At 41.2% G+C, this 22,375-nt stretch overlaps 3 protein-coding genes across 10 annotated transcripts in view; 1 reads left to right on the plus strand and 2 right to left on the minus strand.

Annotated features, from left to right (window-relative positions):
• The window catches only part of LOC116048844 (mucin-17-like), a 30,452-nt gene extending 28,380 nt beyond the window's left edge, over window positions 1-2,072 (plus strand). Inside the window, exons 9-10 of one of the 3 annotated variants that reach the window (XR_004898247.1) lie at window positions 1,484-1,635; window positions 1,667-2,072. Coding sequence is in view for 2 of the 3 variants with exons in the window: in XM_036004998.1 (XP_035860891.1) it covers window positions 1,484-1,536 (53 nt within the window). In the remaining variant the exon portion in view is untranslated. Of the gene's footprint in view, window positions 1-1,483 lie in introns of all 3 variants that reach the window. The other 2 variants (XM_036004998.1, XM_036004997.1) reach the window with 2 other exon arrangements.
• The window catches only part of LOC116048837 (heterogeneous nuclear ribonucleoprotein C), a 31,016-nt gene extending 16,251 nt beyond the window's left edge, over window positions 1-14,765 (minus strand). The window contains exons 1-9 of one of the 6 annotated variants that reach the window (XM_031298106.2): window positions 14,522-14,765; window positions 12,435-12,538; window positions 9,712-9,980; window positions 8,134-8,206; window positions 7,903-7,950; window positions 7,507-7,670; window positions 6,230-6,343; window positions 5,934-6,097; window positions 3,070-3,707 (exon numbers count right to left, since the gene is read on the minus strand). In XM_031298106.2, the coding sequence (XP_031153966.1) occupies window positions 3,594-3,707; window positions 5,934-6,097; window positions 6,230-6,343; window positions 7,507-7,670; window positions 7,903-7,950; window positions 8,134-8,206; window positions 9,712-9,980; window positions 12,435-12,439 (951 nt within the window). In that variant the 5' untranslated portion in view covers window positions 12,440-12,538; window positions 14,522-14,765 and the 3' untranslated portion in view covers window positions 3,070-3,593. Of the gene's footprint in view, window positions 1-3,069; window positions 3,708-5,933; window positions 6,098-6,229; window positions 6,344-7,506; window positions 7,671-7,902; window positions 7,954-8,133; window positions 8,207-9,711; window positions 9,981-12,434; window positions 12,539-14,521 lie in introns of those variants that run through there. The other 5 variants (XM_031298105.2, XM_031298104.2, XM_036005001.1 and 2 more) reach the window with 5 other exon arrangements.
• Window positions 14,766-21,278: 6,513 nt separating this feature from the next.
• LOC116048845 (transcription factor HES-1-B-like) overlaps window positions 21,279-22,375 on the minus strand; it is a 2,035-nt gene continuing 938 nt past the window's right edge. Inside the window, exon 4 of the mRNA XM_031298117.2 lies at window positions 21,279-22,009. Coding sequence (XP_031153977.1) covers window positions 21,558-22,009 — 452 coding nt within the window. The 3' untranslated portion in view covers window positions 21,279-21,557. The remainder of the gene's footprint in view (window positions 22,010-22,375) is intronic.

Here is a 22,375-nt window from a genome sequence, read left to right on the forward strand (position 1 = left end):
AACTACAGCAACTTCATAACAAAATAATATTCCTGGTAAAAACTATGTAATTTGGTACTAATTGTGGAGAAATGCACAAAGTGTGTAACAGAGTCTTTAATTTAATTTAATTTATTTTATTTACAAAGGACAACGCGCATTAATTAACATTTCTGTAAATGTGCCAGTGTTAGCCAGCCGGCTAATTTTCAACTGTAGTCCTTTGGCAGGATGTTTTGAGACCACAAAAACAGGAAACAGCAAGACATTAGTACAGGATAAATGTACAGAGAGAAGTCAAAAAGACACCATACAGACAGCCAGAGCAAAAAATAAGCTTCCTCAAGAAGCCATGCAGAGCGACAGGAAGCAGCTAGACATTAGCACAGTTACAAATCAAAGTCAACGCACAGTGAGTCCACTGAAAAACGCTCCGTACGTCCCATAGCACTTAAATTGCCTCCTCGAAGCCTCGACTTGCCTGCTCCTCGATGCTCGCTCCTCGGGGCAGAAATAAGAGCTTTGAGACGGCCTTCACCGAGGAGGGACAGAACAACTTCCGGTTCAGCTGAGGACCGAGGAGTTGAAGAGCTATCAAGTAAGGCTGATGAGATTCAGCCACTATCACCTCAGGGTACATTTAGTGGCTGTTCTGGATCTTTCTGTCGCATCAGCTGATCTTCGCCAGCAGACGGAGTTCTTCCTGTTGTCAAGGAATTTGGCGTGGTGTGATCAAAAGCTCCAACAACACATGAGTAATGAATGGATAAAAATGTACTCTGGTGTAAATGGAGCAGTTCTTTCACAAGATTCCTCAGGACATTAAAAACTGTTTATAAAGTCAGAACTGTTTTCTCTGTAATTACCAAATTGCACAGTTTTTTCCTGGAAATTTCAAAATAACTTGCCAGAGAAGGAAAGTAAAACCTGTTTATTAGCTTTCACCCTAGAAGTAATGTGATTAATTAAATAAATTTATAGTATTGAATAAAAGTTATATTACATTCAATTATGTAGAATAACTGATGTTTGGGGCGGTCTAGCCACATGAGGCAAACTGTCTTACAGTGGTTAAAATTAAACTAAAGGGTCCGTTCAAACGTTTAAAAATGTCCATCCAGAAACAGTTATCTTGTTACTCTTGATAGCCTAAAGACCTCACTGGGAACAGTTTTCATTCTAACTACTTTCTACTGAAGAAATAGTTTCAATGAAAATGTGTTTGGAGGATTATTCAGAGTGCCAGGGACATTGTTTGTGGAAAGATATGAAGCTGTTGAGCTTCATTAGTGTCATTTTTCAATGCACCACAAACCATTCATCCATTATGGTGGAGGTATAAATCATAGACGGATATCTCATAACGTCGGCAAATCTGGATGGCTGGATACCGAAGAGAGAAACCGAATTTGGTCACTGCACTGATCCGCCACGTAATTAAAGAATAAACAGAAGAGGATATTATTATTTGTGATAAACACTCTTTTGTCTCTTCCCCTGCCAGCTGTGCTGCTCCTGCTGAGTGTCCTCACACTATCCGTCATGCTGAGAGCCTGAAAGGAGTAGGCTATCGAGTTCCCAGTTCGATACAATGAAGGCAGAGGAGTGGAGAACTGTTGAGTGTCAAGCTATTGATAAATTGTTTTCATGGAACTTTAATTAATTAATTTGCATTAATGAATGATTAATTTAAAAACATTGGAAGTATCTTTTGCACAATGTTTTTACCTGAGATGTACTGGAGCTGAAACTCCAGCTGTTCACTTGGTATTTGCAAAAATGTCCTCATGGTTTTAGTGACTTTAGTGATTTAATTTGTCTGCATAGGACTATAGAAAACATCTTTGTATTCCAGTTTGCACTGTTTACTGTACACTTTGGTCTGACGAGTTTTAGCTGTGTACGGAACATCTTGGCAGTATATCTCAACGGACAAACAGCCTGCACCCTTCACAGGAAACCCAACCCAAGAGTGTGGTTATGTTTTAATATTGACGTGAAATGATCTGTGACTGTGAAATATTTGTTGAAGGGACAGCAAAAAAGCTCCACCTGTTCTAAAATAATAAAGTTGAAACTATGGTTTCCTTGTTTGTAGGGTCATGTTTCCATCTAATTGTCAAGCAAATTTTAAGTGAACTTTTAAAATGTTGCAAAAAAAGAAAAAATATGAATTAGAAGCATTTCCATCAACTGGTTTAGAGCGAATAAACGCAAAGTGTAGTTTCGTCACAAGTTGACGTTACGCATGGTTGTAGATTGCAAACTGGCTTGCTAAATCAAATAGTTTAGAAGCTAAGTTCTTTGGCTAAATGGAGAAAGGTAGCATTATACAAGTTGGCCACCTGTGCAGAATACAGGGTTTGTGGCTGAGACATTTGGTCAGTGAGACAACCGTTCTGTGTATACGTGATGTGCATGGCCATACGATTCAAGCTGTTGAACAAATTCATCAATTTACCCAGCGTGGCATCGCAACTACACTACGTACCCTGTGCCACAAGTGTATGCCGCACTGGATGGGACCCCTATCCCGTTCCTTCCCCCATCCGATGGATACCGGGACTATAGTCATGTGAGTTACGTTTGCTACGTCACAACTTATTCGGCAAAGCTGTTTCCATCTCCCATTTTGCACCTTAACTCTTTTTCTTAACAGGCAAAAACCACCTCAAGCGAGCATAAAAACTTTTTTGCGAATTTGAGGAATTTATCGAATTTTGCCGTTTCCATCAACATTTTCTAATGAGATACTTCAAAATGCGCATAAACATTTGTTGATGGAAACAGACAAGCTTTTTCTCCACATGGTGAATTACACTTCCTGTCATGGTACACATAACCAACCATTACTTTAGGGCTGCAATCTAGCTTTATATACAGTCTATGGCTGCAAACAATTATTTTTTTATCTCAATTTATATTATCTCACCTACAAAACTGATTGTCCAAAACCTAAAGACATTGAGATTTCTCTTACATAAAACGGATCTCATTGGGACTCCTGATACAACATTGTGAGGACAAATTTCAAACAAAGCAGTGGGGGGTATGGGAGCACACACCAAAAAAAAACAAAAAGAAAAGCACTTTCCATTTTAATATTTTATTGCAATTTATTCCTTTACAGTTAAACTGAAACTGAATAGTATAAAAAACGGACATTAACATACAGACACACGAGGTCGAACAAAGTCACGGATGAGAGGAAATACAAACACAATGAACCTAAAAATGGTCTTTTGTAGCTGGGTGTTCGTCCTCGCGTTAAGACATGTCCGCCGAGCTGTCGTCTCTGAGAACATCGACAGTCCATGTTTCCATGTCCTCATGAAGACGAGTAACGACGCAGTAAAAACACAAACCCAAACCTACAGCTAGTTATTCCTGGTACAGCAACACTGGACAACAGGCCAAAATAACAAACACAAGTCGGCTTTAGGGACAATGGGACAACAGTGTGTGTGTACACCATGCGTGTGTGCGTATATGTGTGTGTGTGTGTGTGTGTGTGTGTGTGTTTTTTATGCATCTACAACATGAGTTAAAACAGGAGTCCGAGTTCCTACTGGAAGCTGTGTGTACGATGCATGCGTGGCCGGTGCGGTCCGTGCCTACAAGACCTCTTCGCCGTTGACGCTGTCGCCATCGTCGTCACCTTCCACGTGCTCGCCTTCCTCCTCCTCCTCATCGTCGTCCATATCGTCCTCCCTCTCTTGACTCTTCATCTGCGGGTGGAATGAGTGACAGATGATTTAGTGAAGAAGTGTGAGAAACTTCAAGAGCGTGTAACAGCAGCAGTGGTACATAGTGAGAGCCTGAGAGTGAACTAGGGCTGCAATGGTATGAGGAAAATATGCAATAACGTTGTTGAACATCACGATGATATTACTTGCGATAAATTAACAGATATTAAAGTGTACTCAGTTCTGCCTTTGCTTTCAGTAGCCCTAGCGTGAACACTTCAAATATGTATAATAACTGTCAGGCACCAACATCATGGGCACAACATGGCTGGAATAGGCTCAGCTTTCCATCAAAAGGTCAAAGTTTTACACAATGTTTGAGAAGAGATTACTTTTAGGATTACACAAATGTGTGCTACTACTGGTGTGTCTAAAGTTGCACCTAATCAATTAATTAACCTAATATAGACTGTTGGATACAGATTTTGATATCTTTAAATTAAAAAACAACCCTGTAACATATCGGCCAATAGTAAAACAAACATCTTGACACAGATTCCTTGCGTTTTTTTAAGAATTGTGACAAGACAAACTGAGCAGGACATCTGAAAGTGTAAGAACAATGTCAGCGCTCTCTGCTGGACAAAGTATAAGATGTGACAGGGTTTCTAAATTAAAATAAAAAGCTGGAGTGTTGAATGTTTGTCGCCCCCCTCTGAGAGTAATTGCACAAACACTGTGCAATGCAGTGGGATTTATAATAACGCTGAGACGCTGTGGTCTCTCCTAGGGCTGTGTATTGGCAAGAATCTGGCGATACGATACGTATCACGATACATGGGTCACGATTCAATATATTGCAATATATTTCGATACTGTGCGTATATTGGGATTTTTTTAAAGTATCATTTTAGAAAAACTAATATTTAAAAAAAAAAGACATGATGTGCATAAAAGTCAAAGAAGTTTACTTTAGGTAAACAATTCAGTACACAGAAAATCAAACTGCCAGTTTGGGATTGTGGTTCACAGGTTCTTAGTGAGCTAATTTTGATATGCTAAAGTAGGCCGAAGTTCAGCCATAGCTACATTGTTAGCTTCTAGCAAAAAGTCAGGCACTGTTAGGCACTGTTAGGCATGGAGACTAGTCAGACACCGCCTACCAAGAGCCTGGGTCTGTCCGAGGTTTCTTCCTAAAAGGAGTTTTTCCTCGCCACTGAATGCTGCTCTTGGGGGAATTACTGGAATTGTTGGGTCTTTGTAAATTATAGAGTGTGGTCTAGACCTATCTGTAAAGTGGCTTGAGAACTCTTTGTTATGAATTGATACTATAAATAAAATTGAATTGGTGCGTCTCAGCATAGCCATCTAGTGGTAGGGGGTTTAAACACAACAAACATAAACCACTGTCTTACATGAATATTTTTGCTCGTAAACTAAAAACAATAAATAAATCGATATTGCGTTTTTAAAAATCGATATAGTATTGCTAAATAAAATATCGCGATACTCAAGTGTATTGATTTTTCTTACACTCCTAGTCTCTCTCCCCCCCTCATGCTGCTTGTCAAGGTTTCGGATAATCCAGGAAGACCGACATAACGTGTATCTAGGGGTGTCAGACATACCGTGTAACCCAGGGGTGTCAGACATACGGTCCATGGGCCAGAACCGGCCCGCCAAAGGGTCCAATCAGGCCCACTGGATGACTTTGCAAAGTGTGAAAATTGCACGCAAGTAATTATTTCTAATTCCAAATGTACCACTTTAATCTCAGAGAATATCTTTTTCCGTAAACAATTTTCTCGGAATATTAGCCCTCTCTCCTTGGTCTGTAACATTATTATTTTTCCTACAATGGCCTTAGAATGCTGTCGTAGCAGAAGCAACTCGCATTTGCCAACATCAAGCTGACAAAAAAAAAACTCTGGCAGATAAAAGTTTCTGATCTTTCTGGAGGGGATTACTGGTCTGCCCCACTTGAGATCAAATTAGGGGGATGTGGCCCATGGACTAAAATTAGTCTGACACCCCTGGTGTAACAAATCAGAATAAGCAGCTAAGCTGTGAAGAGCTGTTAGTGAGTCAGCAAGGTTGGTTGTGTACAGCTCATATAACGACGTTGTTGTGGAGGATATAAAAACTAAGCTGGATCAGTATCGTTTCAGCCACACATACCAGACACCACAACAACCTTGTGTTGGGTGAATTGAAGCTTTGATGCAACAACCCCCCCCCCCCCCCCCAAAAAAACAATGGCATTGGCACCTCTTCCTCCTCCTCCAGCAGGTCTCCCTCGTCCTCGCCGTCGTCGTCCTCCTCTGAGTCGTTGATCACCTGGCTCTCCCTCTCTCTCTTTGACCCGTCATCCTTGTTGCTTGGGTGCGGAGGTGAAGTCACCTCGCCTGGCTCCGTTTTTACACTCTTAGCTTCTGCCGGAAATTCAGAATTCAGAGTCAGAGAAAACCCATCTGGTCAAATACTAGTGCATTTTGTTTGCGACTTTTTACCAAGAGAAAAATAGATATGTGGATAGGAGTAATCAGACACCGTGTCCTGCCTACCTGACTTCTTGCTGTGGTCCTTCTCCATGCGCTCCAGGCTATCCAGCAGGTCGTCCACTTTGCTTTTGATTTGGGTCAACTCTCGCTTGACAGCCTGCAGCTCGTCCACTTTCACTGCAGAGAAAACGCAGGAAGAACAAGTGTTAGCAAGACCTCTGGACGAGCAACTTAACCCTCCTGTTGTCCTAGGGTCAAATTTGACCCGTTTCTAAAAAGTTTCTATAAATCAGAAATTTGGGTTTCTTTCAACCAAATTGTCAAAAGAAAATATGTATGTAAATGTATGGTTCTGTACAACGCTCTTCACAAGTAAATGAAATGATCAGCTCACTACTTTCATTGAATTTGGGTGTTTTAGTCAATTTTATAGCATTTGAAAAAAAAAAAATTGATAAAAGAACATCAGAAAAAGCGCAAAAAAAAAAAAAAAAAAAAAAATAGAAAAAGTGACAAAAAAACTTGGAAAAAAGTGACTAAAAACGTCAAAACATCGGGAAAAGCAACAAAAATGTCAAAAAAAAGACGACCAAAACATAGAAAAAAAGTTGACATTTTTACACAGAAAAGCAAAGTTGCACGGTCGACGGGAAGACAACACAAGGGTCAAGTCAAGTACGATGGAGACAAAAGTACTTGAAAATAATCCATTTACCGACTTAAATGGTGTGCTTGTGAAGGGCTGTGACCAATAAATCAAAACTAGGATGACAACTAATGATTATTTTCATTATTGTCTGATCTACTTGGGATTCATCATCTTTTAAAGTTTTCAAAATGCAGGTTTTGTCCAACCAGAGATCTTTAACACGGCGATATGACCGAGGAGTCCGGCAGCAAATCCTCACATTGAGACGCTGTAGAACCAGAGAATTTCTAGCTAACCCGACTAAACATTTACTCCATTATCAAAATTGCTGGTTAGTTTTCTGTCAATTAACAATTAATAAATTGCAGCTAATTTTAGACATGATAAAATCCAGAGAAGCAGGAAGTACTTCCACATTCTAGAAACTGAAACCAGCTAATGCCCGAGTTGGTTTGATAATTGATTACAAATAACAATTGATTATCAAAACTTCATTGTGTGTGTGTGTGTGTGTGTTCAGCGTAGCTTCTAAATAATTTAATGCTAATTGTTTAATGCTAGCTTGTATCCTGTCAAAGTTTTTAGTAATATAAAAAATACTTTGTAAAAATGACAACTGTGCAGCACCCAGTTAGTTTTTGCTACCTCCCTCCCCCCCCTAAGGGGTTGATAAAGCTCGGGATGATCTTACTGGTTCTGGAGGAGGAAGTCCTCTTGGAGGAAGAGGTGAAGCTGCTCTTGGTTCGCCGGCTGCTTCCTCCGCTCAGGCTGACCCGTGGCCGCTTGGACGGGATCACGGCACGGGACAAGGGGGGGGGAGGGGGAGCGGGCACACGGGACGGGTACGAGTACATTCTGGTATCAAACACAGAACCAATTATTTCTTTTTTTATTCTCTCTCTCCTTGGGTGGTGGGAATTAACAGATTCATTAAAAAGAGGCAAATACTGTATCGGATAAACGTGACACCTATTACAGACTAAGTAAGAGTAAGTAGCATTCAAGGTTACTTTCAGCGTTCAAACACTTATTTGTATGCACATTTGTTTCTTTCAAACTGAGAGACAAAGGGAACCCTTTTACTCACCGGTCGTAATAATCCCTCTGAAAGTCATAGTCGAGTTCAAACGAGGAACTGCTGTTCAGGAAGAAAAAGAAGAGTCCATGTGAGGAAATATGGAGAAAGAGATGGCATTCATTCGTTACCAAAGTCTGTTTTCTCAAGTCTTATTTACGATACTTTGGCTTTTTTTCATGCCACCTTCATCTGTGGCATTCTTTCTCGAGAAGTGTAACAGCTGTAGCGTAAGGGACTGACCTGTACATGTCTCCAGCCGAGCGTTTGCCTGTTTTTGACCTGTGTGGTTTGGGTTCTCCGGCCAGGTTGATGTCTAAGGGAGAGGAAAAAAAACAGATCCCAGATCAATGACAGAGTGATGCCGAGGACTGCAGAGTCAGTCCCTCTTAACTGCCAGACTGTTTACAAAATCTGAACAACATTTACCTTTGGATTGGATTTTAAAAATGATTATCGAAAGAAACTACATTGTGTTCCAAATTATTACTGATACTGATTTTCCTAAATAGTCGATGCAAATGACAGTTAGTATAATTCTCAAGACACCAACTGTTAGGGTATAAGTCGAATTTCATTGAACAAACCACACAATGAAAACAGTATTTTTTTTAAAATAAAAAAAAAAAAAAAAAACTCAAAATGCACTGTTCCACATTATGCACAACAGAGTTTCAAAGCATTTTATAGGTTGTAAAGAACTGAAAATGGTCATTTGCTGAATTTGCAGCATTAGGAGGTCATATTTACTGAAATCAAAAGCTATTTCAATCAAACCCATCTTAACAGGACAAGTTACATGTTAACATAGGAGCCCTTCTTTGGTATCACCTTCACAGTTCTTGCATCCATTGAACTTGTGAGTTTATGGAGTTTCTGCTTGAATTTCTTTGCAGACGTCAGAATGGCCTCCCAGAGCTGCTGTTTTGATGCGAACTGCCTCCCACCCTCATAGATCTTTTGCTTGAGGATGCTCCAAAGGTTCTTAATAGGGTTGAGGTCAGGGGAGGATGGGGGCCACACCATGAGTTTCTCTCCTTACAAGCAGAAACAGTTTGAATTCGACTTATACCCTACTTGGTGACTTGAAAATTATTTGCATTGTCATTTGCATCGACTATTTAGGAAAATCAGTGTAAAATATAATTTGCATAATAATTTTGGTAAAAATGTGTGGTAAAAATCAGATCAGACACACGATTCAAAGCTGAATTTTGTTTTCTCTTACAACCTGTCTGTATCTTTAACCTCGCAGGAGGTCGCAACAAAAACAAAATTTGGGTAAAAGTGCACCAGAAATTCGGCAAACATTTCAGAGCTGCAGCCTTGAAAGATTGAGCTTGGTGTGACAGTGCTGCGGAGGAGGGTCTGGCGAGTCCACCCAGCATTCCGGGATGGGAGAAAAACATGCTCTGGTTTATTGGCATTTCTTTAAACCAATCACAATCATCTTGGGCGGTGCTAAGCACCAGACGGAGCCACGGTGCTGCTGCAAAATAGTCTCAGGAAGGAACTTGTTTTGTTGGAACGTGTGTATGTTCAAAAGTTGTTTTAGTCGTGCAACAAAAAAAACTCAGATTGGACAGATAGTCTAGCTAGCTGTCTGGATTTACCCTGCAGAGATCTGAGGAGCAGTTAACCATAGTCCTCAGAAATCCACCGGAGTTTAAAATGCCAACACATCCGGCAGAAAACGAGGGCCATCCAGCGGAATTTCTGGTGGCGCCGGAGCAATCCCGGAAATGAAACGTCGTTGATATAGACTACTTTTAAAAGTGCAGTCATGGAAAAAAAAATCTTTAAGTGTCCCTGAATCCTTACCAAGCACTTGTCCGACAATCATCCTCCCGTCCTCGCCGTCGACGGCAGATCGGGCGTTCCTCTCGTTGGCGAACTGGACGAAGGCGTAGCCTTTGTGGATGGAGCAGCCCACGATCTTGCCGTATTTGGAGAAGATGGCCTCGACATCGCCCTTGGTGACCAGCAGGGTGTTGAGGTTGCCGATGAAGACCCGGGAGTTGAGGGAGCGTGGGTCCGTCTTGTTGGTGACGTTGCTGGCGGCCATCAGGCTGGCGGTGGTGGGTGAACGACTGAGCAGGAAGATACACATAGACACACAAGTCCCAGAGTTAGTGGCAGGACGAGCAACTGTCAGCCCTCTGAACTATACTATTATGCTGTCGTTGGGTCAAACACTGGAGAGCCCCACCGCCACCCCCCAGCTGTGGTGTGTACATGTTCAGCAGGCCTTCCTGGGAAATTAAAAATATTTAAATCAAAACAGACAAGTGCTAATGAGAAAAAGGAGGAAACCGCCGGACATTATAGATTGAGCCTTTTTGTATCAACAGGAGACGTGTCCAAACCTGTCCTAAATGTAAGGCTTTGAAATGACTACTTGCTTAAAGTGTAGCTGCATAATATTATTCCCTTCTCATTCTATGGCCACCAATTCCCTAGCAGTCTAAAAATAAGCCAGAATCATGGGAAATTAATTTCTCAATTGGCACCACATACTCACACAAACCAACTAGCATAATAAGCATCCACATTTAAGGCCTGGAACAAACTCACTATAACATGCTGAGCAGACAGTTTGTGGGCTCATAGTACTGGCACCAAAATGGCACTTTTTCACTGAATTATGAATTTTAGTCCTGTAAAGAAAATCTGCATTGCTGCATTTGCCAAAAACTTAACTACTAACCTTTAAGCCAGACAGTTTTTAACATCAGCACATTTTTTAAGTGACTACAATAGTATTTTTTCATACCACACAGTATTATATTTAAACCTGTAAAATTAGTAGTATCACTATGGAGATGGTTAAACATTAGCCTGATTTAAATGCATTGAATAACTCCTGCTACTGGACATTATATTCAAGGACTTTTAGGTGAGCGCTGACGTGACGTACGACTCATTTCAAACACTCAATAATACGGGCGACACAGAACCATAGTTAGTCATGTGTTGTGAAGAGATGACATAATTGCTAAATTCCCCTATATTACAATTTTGACACAAATAACCCCCACCAGTATGTTCCACATGATGTTTACGTGTACGAGGATGGAGAACCTCGAGGAATAAAGACACATTCCTCAGCTGTTTTTTGTTTTGTTTTTTTTAAACTGACAAAACGTCTGACACCCTTTTCAAGGAGTTCCAAGACAGTGATTAATGGCCAAGTGTACTTGTAAGGACGCTTAGTTCAACTAAAGGTAACCATCCTTAACCTCTGCCTGAGTGATATGGGTGTGGGATCGATACAACATAGTATGGCGATATTTACATTATCGATACACAGACAGCAAGTATCGATCTTTGATTATATAAGTTGCACGTGAGAATTTAACTTCTTTTTCAGTTTACTAGATGAGAGATTTACTAGATCAGATTTTTTTTTTTTTCTAGTGAGAAATTGATCTTTTTAGATAAAACTGATGTTGACAAAGTTTTCCTTTGGGGAAAGTATAATATCGTATCGCAGGGACAGGTATATTACAGAGCTTATCACAAGACTTGGGGCTTGTCAAAATTATATTTCCAATGACATGTGCTGGGAAGTCTAATTTTCCAGAGCTGCGAGGTAGGCCTACTCTTTTAGAGTTTGGAGTTTAGAGGTGGGTGACACAGTATTAATTTACTGAAATGTTGGGCAAGTCTGCTGGTGCTTTCATACAGCGAGTACTATATTAGGGGTGAGTGATTTTGTTTCTGGGGATTAGTGGGGGGGGGGTTATAATGATGGTGAAGCAGGCAGAAACAATTACTGTTAGTCTCACTCAGCAGGAAACGTTACGTGTTCTAGGGCTGTGCAATTAATCAAAATGTAATCGTGATTATGATTTCGGCTCCCAATGATCACAAAAACAGAATAATCGAGAAAAACAATTATTTAGCTCGTTATGTTTTGCGAGTAAACTTATTTTCTCTTGTGTTCTGAATGAAAAAATAAAGTTTCAATAGGAAAAGTATTAAGGCAAAGGTCACAGTTGTATGTGTTTTTATACTGTTGATTTATTTCACTTTTTTCCAGTTTTTAAGTTCAATAATTGCAATATCTTTCCAGAAGTCAACGAGTAATTGTATTAAATTATCGTGATTTCAATATTGACCGAAATAATCGTGATATTTTTTTCCCATAATCGAGCAACCCTAATAGGTCCACAAAACTATCAATTAGCTGTAATGCGCCTTTTAAGACCAGTAGAGGACACCATTTAGGCTACACCAAGATATTTTGATAATCTGATATCACGCTCTATTTTATCAATAAACTGTATTTCACACAGAACAAAAAGGATGGGTGTATCCCAGTGTGAACAGTACCAACAAAACCAGATGTATTTATATTCACCATTCACCATTATTCTAATAGACACAAGAGAGTATGTGAGTACTCAGTGAAGCCCAGAGCCTTGTGTGAATTTGGAGACGGGAAGTGAGCCCTGATAGAGCAAATGTGAAAACAGTAGTGGCATCAACAGAAACCGTCCGCCCCTGGATGACAGGGGGGGGGTCGGACATTCATCACTCACTCCATAGCGTCTGTGTGCAGGGCTGTCGTCTGTCTGATGTTTGACACTGTGGGCTGGGTTCAGTTTGGGCTGGTGTCTCGAACCTTCGCCCCTCGCGATTTATACTGAGGTGACAGAAAACACACCTCAGTCAAGCTCAGCACTGTTACCTTGCACCAAGTCTTACCTGGTTGGAGTGTGTACAGGAGTTTAGTGATGAGGCAAACACAGTAATACACCTCTAAAAACTAAACTAAATACATCAACCCAAGTGTCTCCAAGAAAATCCCATTACAACCAGCCACTTTGTGGATTACAACCCGAACCGAATGCATGTTTGAGTGTGATATCTAATGCTAGTAAAACACAAGCTGAGAGAAGTACGTCACACACATTACACATCCAAGTTTTACAGAAACAAAACCAAAACCTGGTCTAAACCTGACAAAACCATTACATTCGTATTAACTGTGCAGAAAAGTGGATTTGGGTAGGCCCTAGTTGCTCCACATATGCTGTTTGTTCAGCCCTTATTAAACACGGTTGTAGAAAGGAGTTTGTACTATATAAGCAGTGGAGGTGAAGCCCTTTTACAGAGTGATGTCAGCAGAGGATCAACTTGCTATAAATATACCTTAAAAACCTTAATGTCGTCTATTAAATTTTAAACCGACAACTCATGGGAACTTATCAAAGGCATTTTCACGTTTAGACAAAAAATTACTGAGGTGTCATTAATAACAATCAACTGTGTTGGCTTGACAGATATGAATATAAGAATATATAAGAATATAATAATAATAATATGTAGTTTTGCCAATTTATAGTCTAAACATGGGTTGTCCTCATTTATGTCACTCAAACATGAGAGGGAATATCAGTTTAACTATAATAAACTTCTAATGCATGAAGTATCATCAGTTATTATTAACACAATAACAAAATACTTGAGTTAACAAAGTAGAATATATTTAGACAGACTTTCAGGGATAATAGAGAGTTCAGTATTAGCACCAAGTAATGTGATAGACGATGGGATGTAGAATAACTTTATGCAAGATCTTATAAGACCACCATGTTTTTTGAATTAGTACGTTCCACTTAATGTAGACTAAACTAGGTTTTACTCATTGGCTTGTCTCTAATGAATATACCACATGAGAATTATGGGTGTACTTGCGCTGCGGCCTAGGAGTGAATGTGAATGTGAAGGCGTGCGTTGATTTTGATACACATAAACAGCCATAATACTCAATTCAGATCAACAAACGTTTAATTAATAAAATGTGTATTTGTAACGTTAAAACTGAGCCCACGGGCAGTCCAAAACTTCCAAAATCAGAAGGAAAAAAAAAAACACTTCTTCATCAAGGGAGGCAAAAACAAAAACACGGGGGAAAAATCTACTACTCAAAAAAAACAAACTGAGCCAGAAAAGCAAAATCTGAGGATTATCAAAAATTACCAAACCCATCCACAACACACCCGCCTGGACACCGACAGCGCCCCCACCAGGCTTCAATGTGAAACACAGGCCCTGCGCTAGCCTCGGGGCTCAAAGCCGGCTAGCATGGCTAACGTTAGCCAACCACCAATCGAAAAGCCTTAAAAAATACACCGCAATCAGCTCAGTTCCTCTGCTTGCAAAAAACAAAACCTGCAAAATTCTGATCAATCTGAAGTCGATAATCTGTAATCAACCATGGATCGGGGTGAAGCTGCGACTACAAAACCCAAGGGAGCATCTGACGTTGTTAGCTAGCTAGCTAGCTAGCGCTAACATAGCTGTGGGGCTGGCAGAGAAGCATGCCAAAAAACAAAATCAGTCCCATCAAGGAAGGGTCTTTACAATAAACGCTACAAAAACAAAGCTACACAAAATGGATGAAGCTGCAGCTAAGATGCATCCGAAGCGTCCGTGTTTCTAGAAACCACGAACAGCAGCGTTCGTGTTTTTGAGGGCTGGTGAGCGTCTCCGAGAGTTAGCTTAGCACATTATGTTCTGTCCACTCGCAAAATAGAAAAAGCATCGTCGAAAAAAAAAAAATCCAAAAAAAGAAAAGAAAAAGGAAGGAAAAATGAAAAATGTCTGGGAACAAAATACTCACCGCGACCTTTACGAGTAAAATGTCTTGCTTTCGGTAAAATCGGTCAAATATGTTACTTTAGATCGTCCTTTTTTTTTTGAGCACAAGCGATTCAGGGGTACTAAATGCCCTGAGCAGCGGGCTAGCTTCTAACCACCGGGCTAACCTAACGTCACTGGCGATGGCGCAGTACTGGACAGGGATGCTGGTTTTGTATCACAGAGCAGTCCGAGGGAGCGGGGTCGGATGTGGATACCGCATTGGCCGCTGCTGTTCATTGGAGCGATACGTCAGCGGCCGCCATATTTGGACGGAGTAGCTGTGCCTCCTAGACTGTAAACAATATTTTTAGTTTGTTCTCCTAATGCCTATCGAAGCGGAATGTCTATCCACTATTAAAATAACCATTTCTCGCTGAATTTTCAACCGATTTTAAAACGGGTTGGTTTGTCAATCCCAGACATGTATTTATGATGCAGGGCACTTGATCGCAGGTGAATGCAGGTTTTCATACCAAAATACCTTATCTTGTGTCGGGTGAGTTATATACAAATGTGGAGGGTACATTTGTCATGAAGTTTGAAAAACAATCAAAGTCAAAAGCTAATTTAAAGACAAATAAAAGCAAAACTATTTGGTTGGGAGCGGACTGATTTTAAAAGACAAAAGGTGAGCACGTTTTATATACCAGGCCACACCGGGATAAGTAGTATTCTTTGTGTGACATAGATATATAAACATGTTTGCAGCCTGGTACAAAAACGTGTCTCGTCTCTATAGCCAAAATACAAAACATTTTTGCAGTTTTTGTGATTGTTGTGAAAATTCACGAATAAAAGTGATCAGACCTTTAAAAAAAATAGCTGACACACCATACAACTAATTAGCAACATCAGCTGAATATGAGTCAATTTGCATCTGTGATTAATTGTGATTTTCTGTGTTTCCACCAGTTTCTTCAGGTAGATAGATAGATAGATAGATAGATAGATAGATAGATAGATAGATCTTGACGATGGAAGTAGGCTATTTTAGCAACAGTAGTTGATAAGGCTACATACGGTTTAATAGTGTGCATGTATCCATGTACACAGCAGCCAAGTTTTTTTTTATTAATGAGTACATTAGTACAATACAGTTCGTAATATAGTTTAACCTAAGTAATGACTGTGTGTGCATACTGCATAAAATAGATGCATAGTACTGTTAGTTGATTTTTAGTGTTCACCCTCTCACCAGTAGATGGCAGCATGAGTGTATTTAAATGTATACTGGATTTAAATTATCCTTTATAAAGTTAAATAATCCTTTATGAGTCCCACGGTGAGGAAATTTGCAATATCAGCTAAGGGGGACGTTCAATAAGAGACATCAGTTAAAAGAAAGACATAGTAATAAATATGTTAATAATAAAGCAGCACGCAGTGAAAGCAAAATATAATAAGTAAACTGACTAAAAGGTTGAATACACAGTATTGCACAGAGGAAATATTGATATTGCACAGTTTAAGAAAACATTAATATTGCACTTGAGTGAGTTGACTGTAAAGTCTGACAGCAGCAGGAAGGAAGGACCTGCATCTCTCTCCTTCACACCAGGGGTGAAGCATCCTGTCACGGACAGAGCTGCTTAGAGTGTCCTGCATGGGGTTGGACATGTTCTCCATCAGGGATGATTTCTGGCCATCATCCTCCTTTCTCCCACCACCTCTACTAGAATGAAGAGGGCATCCCAGGATAGAGCTGGCCTTCTTAACCAGTCTGTGTAGGTCTGTGTCTTTCTTAACATGTTAGCTCATATGCCAACAATTATCCAAGTTATTGAAACAGATGTATTGAATGCTTTTTATTTAATTTAGTATTTGAGTTTATTTGTAATCTAGTTATATAAAGCATGTATTTACTCTGTATTTTTATATAATTTCAGAACCACACACACCTACATTGATGAATGAGCATGTGTTGATCGTGTGGCAATAGATAAAGAGAAAACATGGAGAGAACAACTACCCACAGTTCTAAGGAGATGTCTCACATCCTTCTTCTCCCTTTACACTAGTGAGCACTTATGTTACACAAGTGAAGATAATTTAATTTAACAATGTATTTAACATTTAAAGCAAATACATACATTCAATTGCAAGAACACATTTCATAATATTGACATACTTATAGCCTACTACAAATTAACATAAATTGAGCTATGGTTGAGGAACTTTGACTTTCCTACCCAACCTCAACAGGGAGAAAAGGCTGATACCCAGGTGCTTTGGATCTTTATTGACTCTCCTAGCCTTTTTCTTGCAACGCCTGGTGTAAATATCCTTTAGGCAGGGTAGGGCACCACCTTGAACAATCCTTTCTCTGCAGGGCCTTGCGATCCTGTTCGGTGCCAGGCAGTGATGTTCCCTGTCAGGTTGCTCTATCGATGACGGAGGGGTAGAAATTCCTCAGTATTTGAGGGAATAACCGGAATTTCTCTCACCACTGAGTCAGTAGGCAGCGCCCAGGTCAGGTCAGACCCCAAGGTCTGGACACCAAGGTACCAAGGGCTATCACCCTATCCACTCAGGACCCGTTGATATTAACGGGGCGTATCCTTTCCTATTTCTTCTTTAGTCTTGCAGACATTCCCAAGTAGGTTGTTGTCCTCACCAGCGCCTTAAATGGGCCAGTACTCACCGGTACTGAGCCGGCACTTCTGATTTTTGTCTACATGAGTACCCTCTTCTAATTGTTAATACAAGTATTATTATAAGGTTGATACATTAGACTGATATGTATACCAAAACAGGATATATTTCATGATTTATTGGGAAAAACCAAGCAATTATATGTAAAATCAGACATTTGGCCGAATGGAAATTTGATTCATGACCACATTTTCAGACACGATTCGACTGTGAGATTGGCAGTGGAATCAGACTCCTTAGAAAGAATAGTCGACTATTCAGGGTCACCCCTACAAGATATATGTGTAAATATAAATATATCCAGGTGGTTGGGTAGCTCACCTGGTAGAGCAGGCGCCCATATGTAGAGGTTTACCCCTTGACGCAGCAGCCGCTAGTTCGACTCCGACCTGCGGCCCTTTGCTACATGTCATTTCCCCTCTCTCTCCCCTTTCATGTCTTCAGCTGTTCTCTATAAATAAAGGCTTAAAAATGCCCCAAAAATAATCTTTAAAAAAAAATATATATAAATATATCCAAGACGTGATGATCATGTCATGCAACTGCTAAATTATGGTAATGGCACCTTTTTTGGTCCAAGGCACTGTACCTAACACCAGCAGGTCTTCTTTCAGGTAGGCCTTTTCATTATTGTCTGTGATCAGGCCCACCACAGCTGTGTTGTCAGCAAGCTTGATGATGGTGTTGGAGTCGAAAGTGGCTACACAGTCTGGCTGTGTGTGTGTGTGTGTGTACAGGGAGTACAGGGAGTAGCAGGGGTTTCAGAACACAGCCCTGGGGTGCTCCGGTGTTAATGATGAGGGTGGAAGAGGTGTGTCCACCCACCCTTACCACCTGGGGTCAGGAAGTCAAGGATCCACATGCACAGTGAGGGGTTAATCCCAGGTCCTTGAGCTTTGTGACGAGCCTGGAGGGAACTATGGTGTTAAACGCTGAACTGTAGTCAATGAACAGCAATCTCACATATATAGCTTTCTTTCTCTTCTGGGTGAGATAGCGTGGTGTGGAGGATGTGTGCTATGGTGTCTTCAGTTAATCGGTTGGGACGGTAGGCAGACTGTAATGGGTCCACTGTGCTGGGTAGTGAGGAGCAGATGTAATCCTTGACAGGCTGGTCTTGTTTTCTTGGGCACAGGAATGATTGTGGACTTCTTGAAGCACGTGGGTATGACAGATTCATGTCACACCCATAAAAGTGAGACCCAAGTTGTAATAAACTAGAATGATCCTTTCAGCATGCTCTAATTCTTCTAAACTCTGTCAGGTTGGCTCAGTCATGTCTCACACATGGTGTGTCAGATAGCCAAGCCAAAAAAAGTGAAAGTGAAAACAAGACCTCCACTCCCCCCTCTCCGACGTTCAACATCTCCTCTGAAGATGTGCTGACTTGTGATGTAGAACCAGAGTTACTCGGTTTTAATAGTCACACAATCATCACTTTGTGTGGGTCCAAAGTGATAAATTTTCCACTTCCAGTGTTAATGTGTCAAGCTGATACTAAATTCCCTCCCCGGAAGCTGCACTTCCACCACTATGTTGTTGAGTTTTTCAAAAACAACCAGCTAAATCAAAAAGGGATGAATCGGAGTGAAGGGACAAAGAGTGTTGTTCATTCACCATAGATATCGAGTGCATAATCCATTCATTAGCCTTGATGTGAACCACCACTGACTACTTCAACCCCCATCAAGCACCATAACAACCCTAAGAACAATACTACGCCAATTCACTCGCAGAGGCAGAGGCGGTGAGGGTTTCCGGTGAGTGTCGGGGGAGGGACGTTCTCTACAAGCGGGGAACCTGTCACTGTGTTTGTGAGGGGAGGCCATCAATCATGGAGCACAGCGAAGGGGCAGGCCCTACCCTGCTTTAATGTTTACTATGCTCTGCTTTATGTTTGAGAAAATACTGCATCAAACTGGGGTTTTGATATGGGAGGGACAGGGGGAGGAATAAGATACAATTAGACAAAAGATGGGAAGAGGGGACCAACACCGGTAAACACTGCACATTTCCTCAAGAGTGGCTGTCATCTGTTGAAGCTCCTCCATCAAAACCACTCCAGGTTCTCCAACACATATAGGTGTAGGAGCAACCTGTCAGCACTTTACTGCTCCTCTTATCTGAACACCCTGGCCTGAGGAGTTCTCAAAAAGCCTTTAAGAGCAGGACCTTTGGGAGTGGGAAACAATAAGCCTTCTTTAGTATGGTGAAAGTGACAGCATGGTCCTCTCCCCCCTCCCAGCCATTAAACCTCTTCCTGGATAAACAAGGGGAAGGCCCTTTATGATGATGGAGAGGGTCACAAAGAGAGGAGCCATTGAGCCACTGAGGGGCCCGTCTTTGTTTTTATGTTCAGGGTCTTCTCAAAGGATACTCTGATAGGAGGGGGAGCTCTTATTTTTGTCTTTTAGTCCTCCTTACTGCCAGTCTTCTCTCGGCTGTGCCAAAACAGAGATGTAAACTTAATTGACTGTATCATTTGCACAAAGTGAGGAGTTTTAACAACTTTTAGAGTGACCGAGAGATGATTTGATTCACATTCACACGGATTCCTTTAAAAGGATTCCTCCTTTTAAAGAATTAAAAACAATCTTTAGTATTTGCTCCTTAATAGGTTCCCACATACAAACAGTATTCACTCATGGGTGCAGAATATTGTGCACCTGTTTCTCAGTACTCAGAAACAAGAACGATTGAGGTACAATGGGTTATAATCCCTTAAATTCCATGAATATTAAACCAGGAACAAGCTAAAGTCAAGGATTGTGTGAGCGTTTTTGCCTCTGGAGGTGCTACCGTTTGATGCTGTCAAAGGACGGCCCTGTCTTCTGGTGATGGGCTGCCAGGTCTATTGATGAGTTGCCAGATTTAGGGCAACATGCGGTTGGAGCTGCGTTGTCTTTGCAGTGTGAATGAGGGGCACCTGTGACCTCTGGTCACGCTCTGCTTGAGGCCTGCTGTGTGAGCACCACGCTCAGGACGCACGCTGGGACTGTCAGCTCTTCAACTGTCCACTAAATGGACAACGAGTGGACTGGCTCTGCAGGGCTGCTGCTAATAAGCTATTGTGCAAAAACACACTTATACATATACACACACATAATCAAATTATATCGGATTCACAGACCTTGGATTGGGGTGGCACCTGAATCTGCTGCCGTGGTCCTGCTCGACGCCCTGCTACACCCTGCACTGCTATTATTTCTAGTCATAGTCCCATTATCTTTATTGTTACTATTGCCACGCTTCATCATACCAATTGCCATAATTATTATGAATCATATTTCTGTATATCTGTGTCAGTGTGTCTCTGTGTCCCAACCGGCAGCGGCAGATGGCAGCCCACCAAGAATCAGGGTCTGTCCGAGGTTTCTGCCTGTTTAAAGTTTTGCTTTGCCGTTGTCACACAAAATGCTTGCTCTTGGGGGGGTCCTGGGGGGGAAGGATTTTTGGGTCTCTGTAAATAAGAGTGTGGTCTAGACCTACTTTATCTGTAAAGTGTCCTGAGATAACTTCTGTTATGATTTTACACTATAAATAAAATTGAATTGAATTTCAGAATATCAGTTATTGCTCTTCTGGAGGCAGATAATGCAGGGACAACACCTAAAAAAGTAATACCAGTATCTTATTTAGTCTGGTCTTCATTTAGCCCTGTCTCGAGCTTCTTGATCACATCCTATCTATTTCAGTATGATTTCCCATCTGGCAGGAGCCTGCCCCACCCTCCGCCCTGCGCTGACAGCACGCCTCCTGGCCTCAACACAACCTCTTAGGTTCCTTAGCTCATTTGAGAGGTATTTGTACTTCCAGCCAGAAAGCAGGTTTCCCTGTCACTTCAAAGGGGATGATCACATGTGTCCAAGGCACACAGGATGTATACTTGTACTTGTATATTTAAACGGCTGCTGTACAAGGGATGTTAATTGAAAAGACTTTCCAGAGGTCTGAGATAAAGTCAAAATGTAACCTATACAGCATTTCTTTAAAGGTAGCACAGGCTAAATGAATGGACATCACCATGGCAACCTGATGGGGGTTTTGAGGGAGGAGACATGACAAAGACGCCATTGCAGCAAACATTGTAGTAAACATAGAAACATTTTATTAATCTCAAAGAAATACAGTGCTTTTTAAGAGCTTTGTTAAGGATTTTCGTGACCTCCTGAGGCAAATGTGTTGTATAAAAAAACAGAGAAAATCACAGCGAGCAATGAGGTCAAGAATATCTCTTAATGTCCATATAAAAAAACACAAACGTGTGTAAACATCCCTCTCAAGTAGGTTTTGAAAACATTTACAAAATGTACAAAAATGTGTTTTATTGTGTGATAGTCCTTTTCCCCATTTGAGGTGATTTCCTACCATGGTCTCCACACAGAGTCTGAGGTGACCGGAGGTGCAACAGGTGACACGCGATGGCTGTTTTGTGCACCCAGAGGCATGAGAGCTGCACTGGGAACAAGAAAAGCAAACTGTCCATCCGGTGTTGGCACAACCTGGAAGCCACCGTACAGCTTCAGAGCTTCTGAGGAGGCGTGCATCGCTGAGGCACTTTTGCAAGGCATCAGCGGAGCGGAGGCGGCTGGAATCTGTGTACCGGTCTGCCCGAGTCTCAGTGCACCTGGGTGAGGTGTGTAGAAGTTCACGGCGTTGATTTGGCTCACGCAGGCTGCCAGGTGGCTGAGGAGATGAGTCCTCACCTCTGTGTTCACCCCTTCACACGTGGACAAGAAACGGGTGACCTCCCCTACACACTCGCTGAACCCGGCTCTGTATTTACCCAGGACGGAGGGGTCCGTGTTGACAGCAGCTGGAGAAGAAAATACAAACACATGGATTAATATAAGTTGAAGTTACAATTCCAGTAAAATGTAATTCCATCATAAATAGACAGACAGACAGACATACAATAGATAGATAGATAGATAGATAGTGTTGGGCTATAGGCCTACTGTAAAGTGAATATTAGGAAATTAAGAGCCTACGAATATAAAGAAATAATTGACAAATTGGCTAGCTCAAATAATGAACAAAACATAGTCTATTCATTCAGTTGAGGCCTTGTGAAATCAAGTCCTAAGGGCAAGCACACCAGCTGTGGGTGGGCAATAAATCTTGGAGACCGTGGGAACATGTTTACCATCTAAAGTTAGACATCCAGAAGCACATCAACATG

This window comes from Sander lucioperca, chromosome 9 (assembly GCF_008315115.2).
Source record: "Sander lucioperca isolate FBNREF2018 chromosome 9, SLUC_FBN_1.2, whole genome shotgun sequence".
Lineage (NCBI taxonomy): Eukaryota > Metazoa > Chordata > Actinopteri > Perciformes > Percidae > Sander > Sander lucioperca.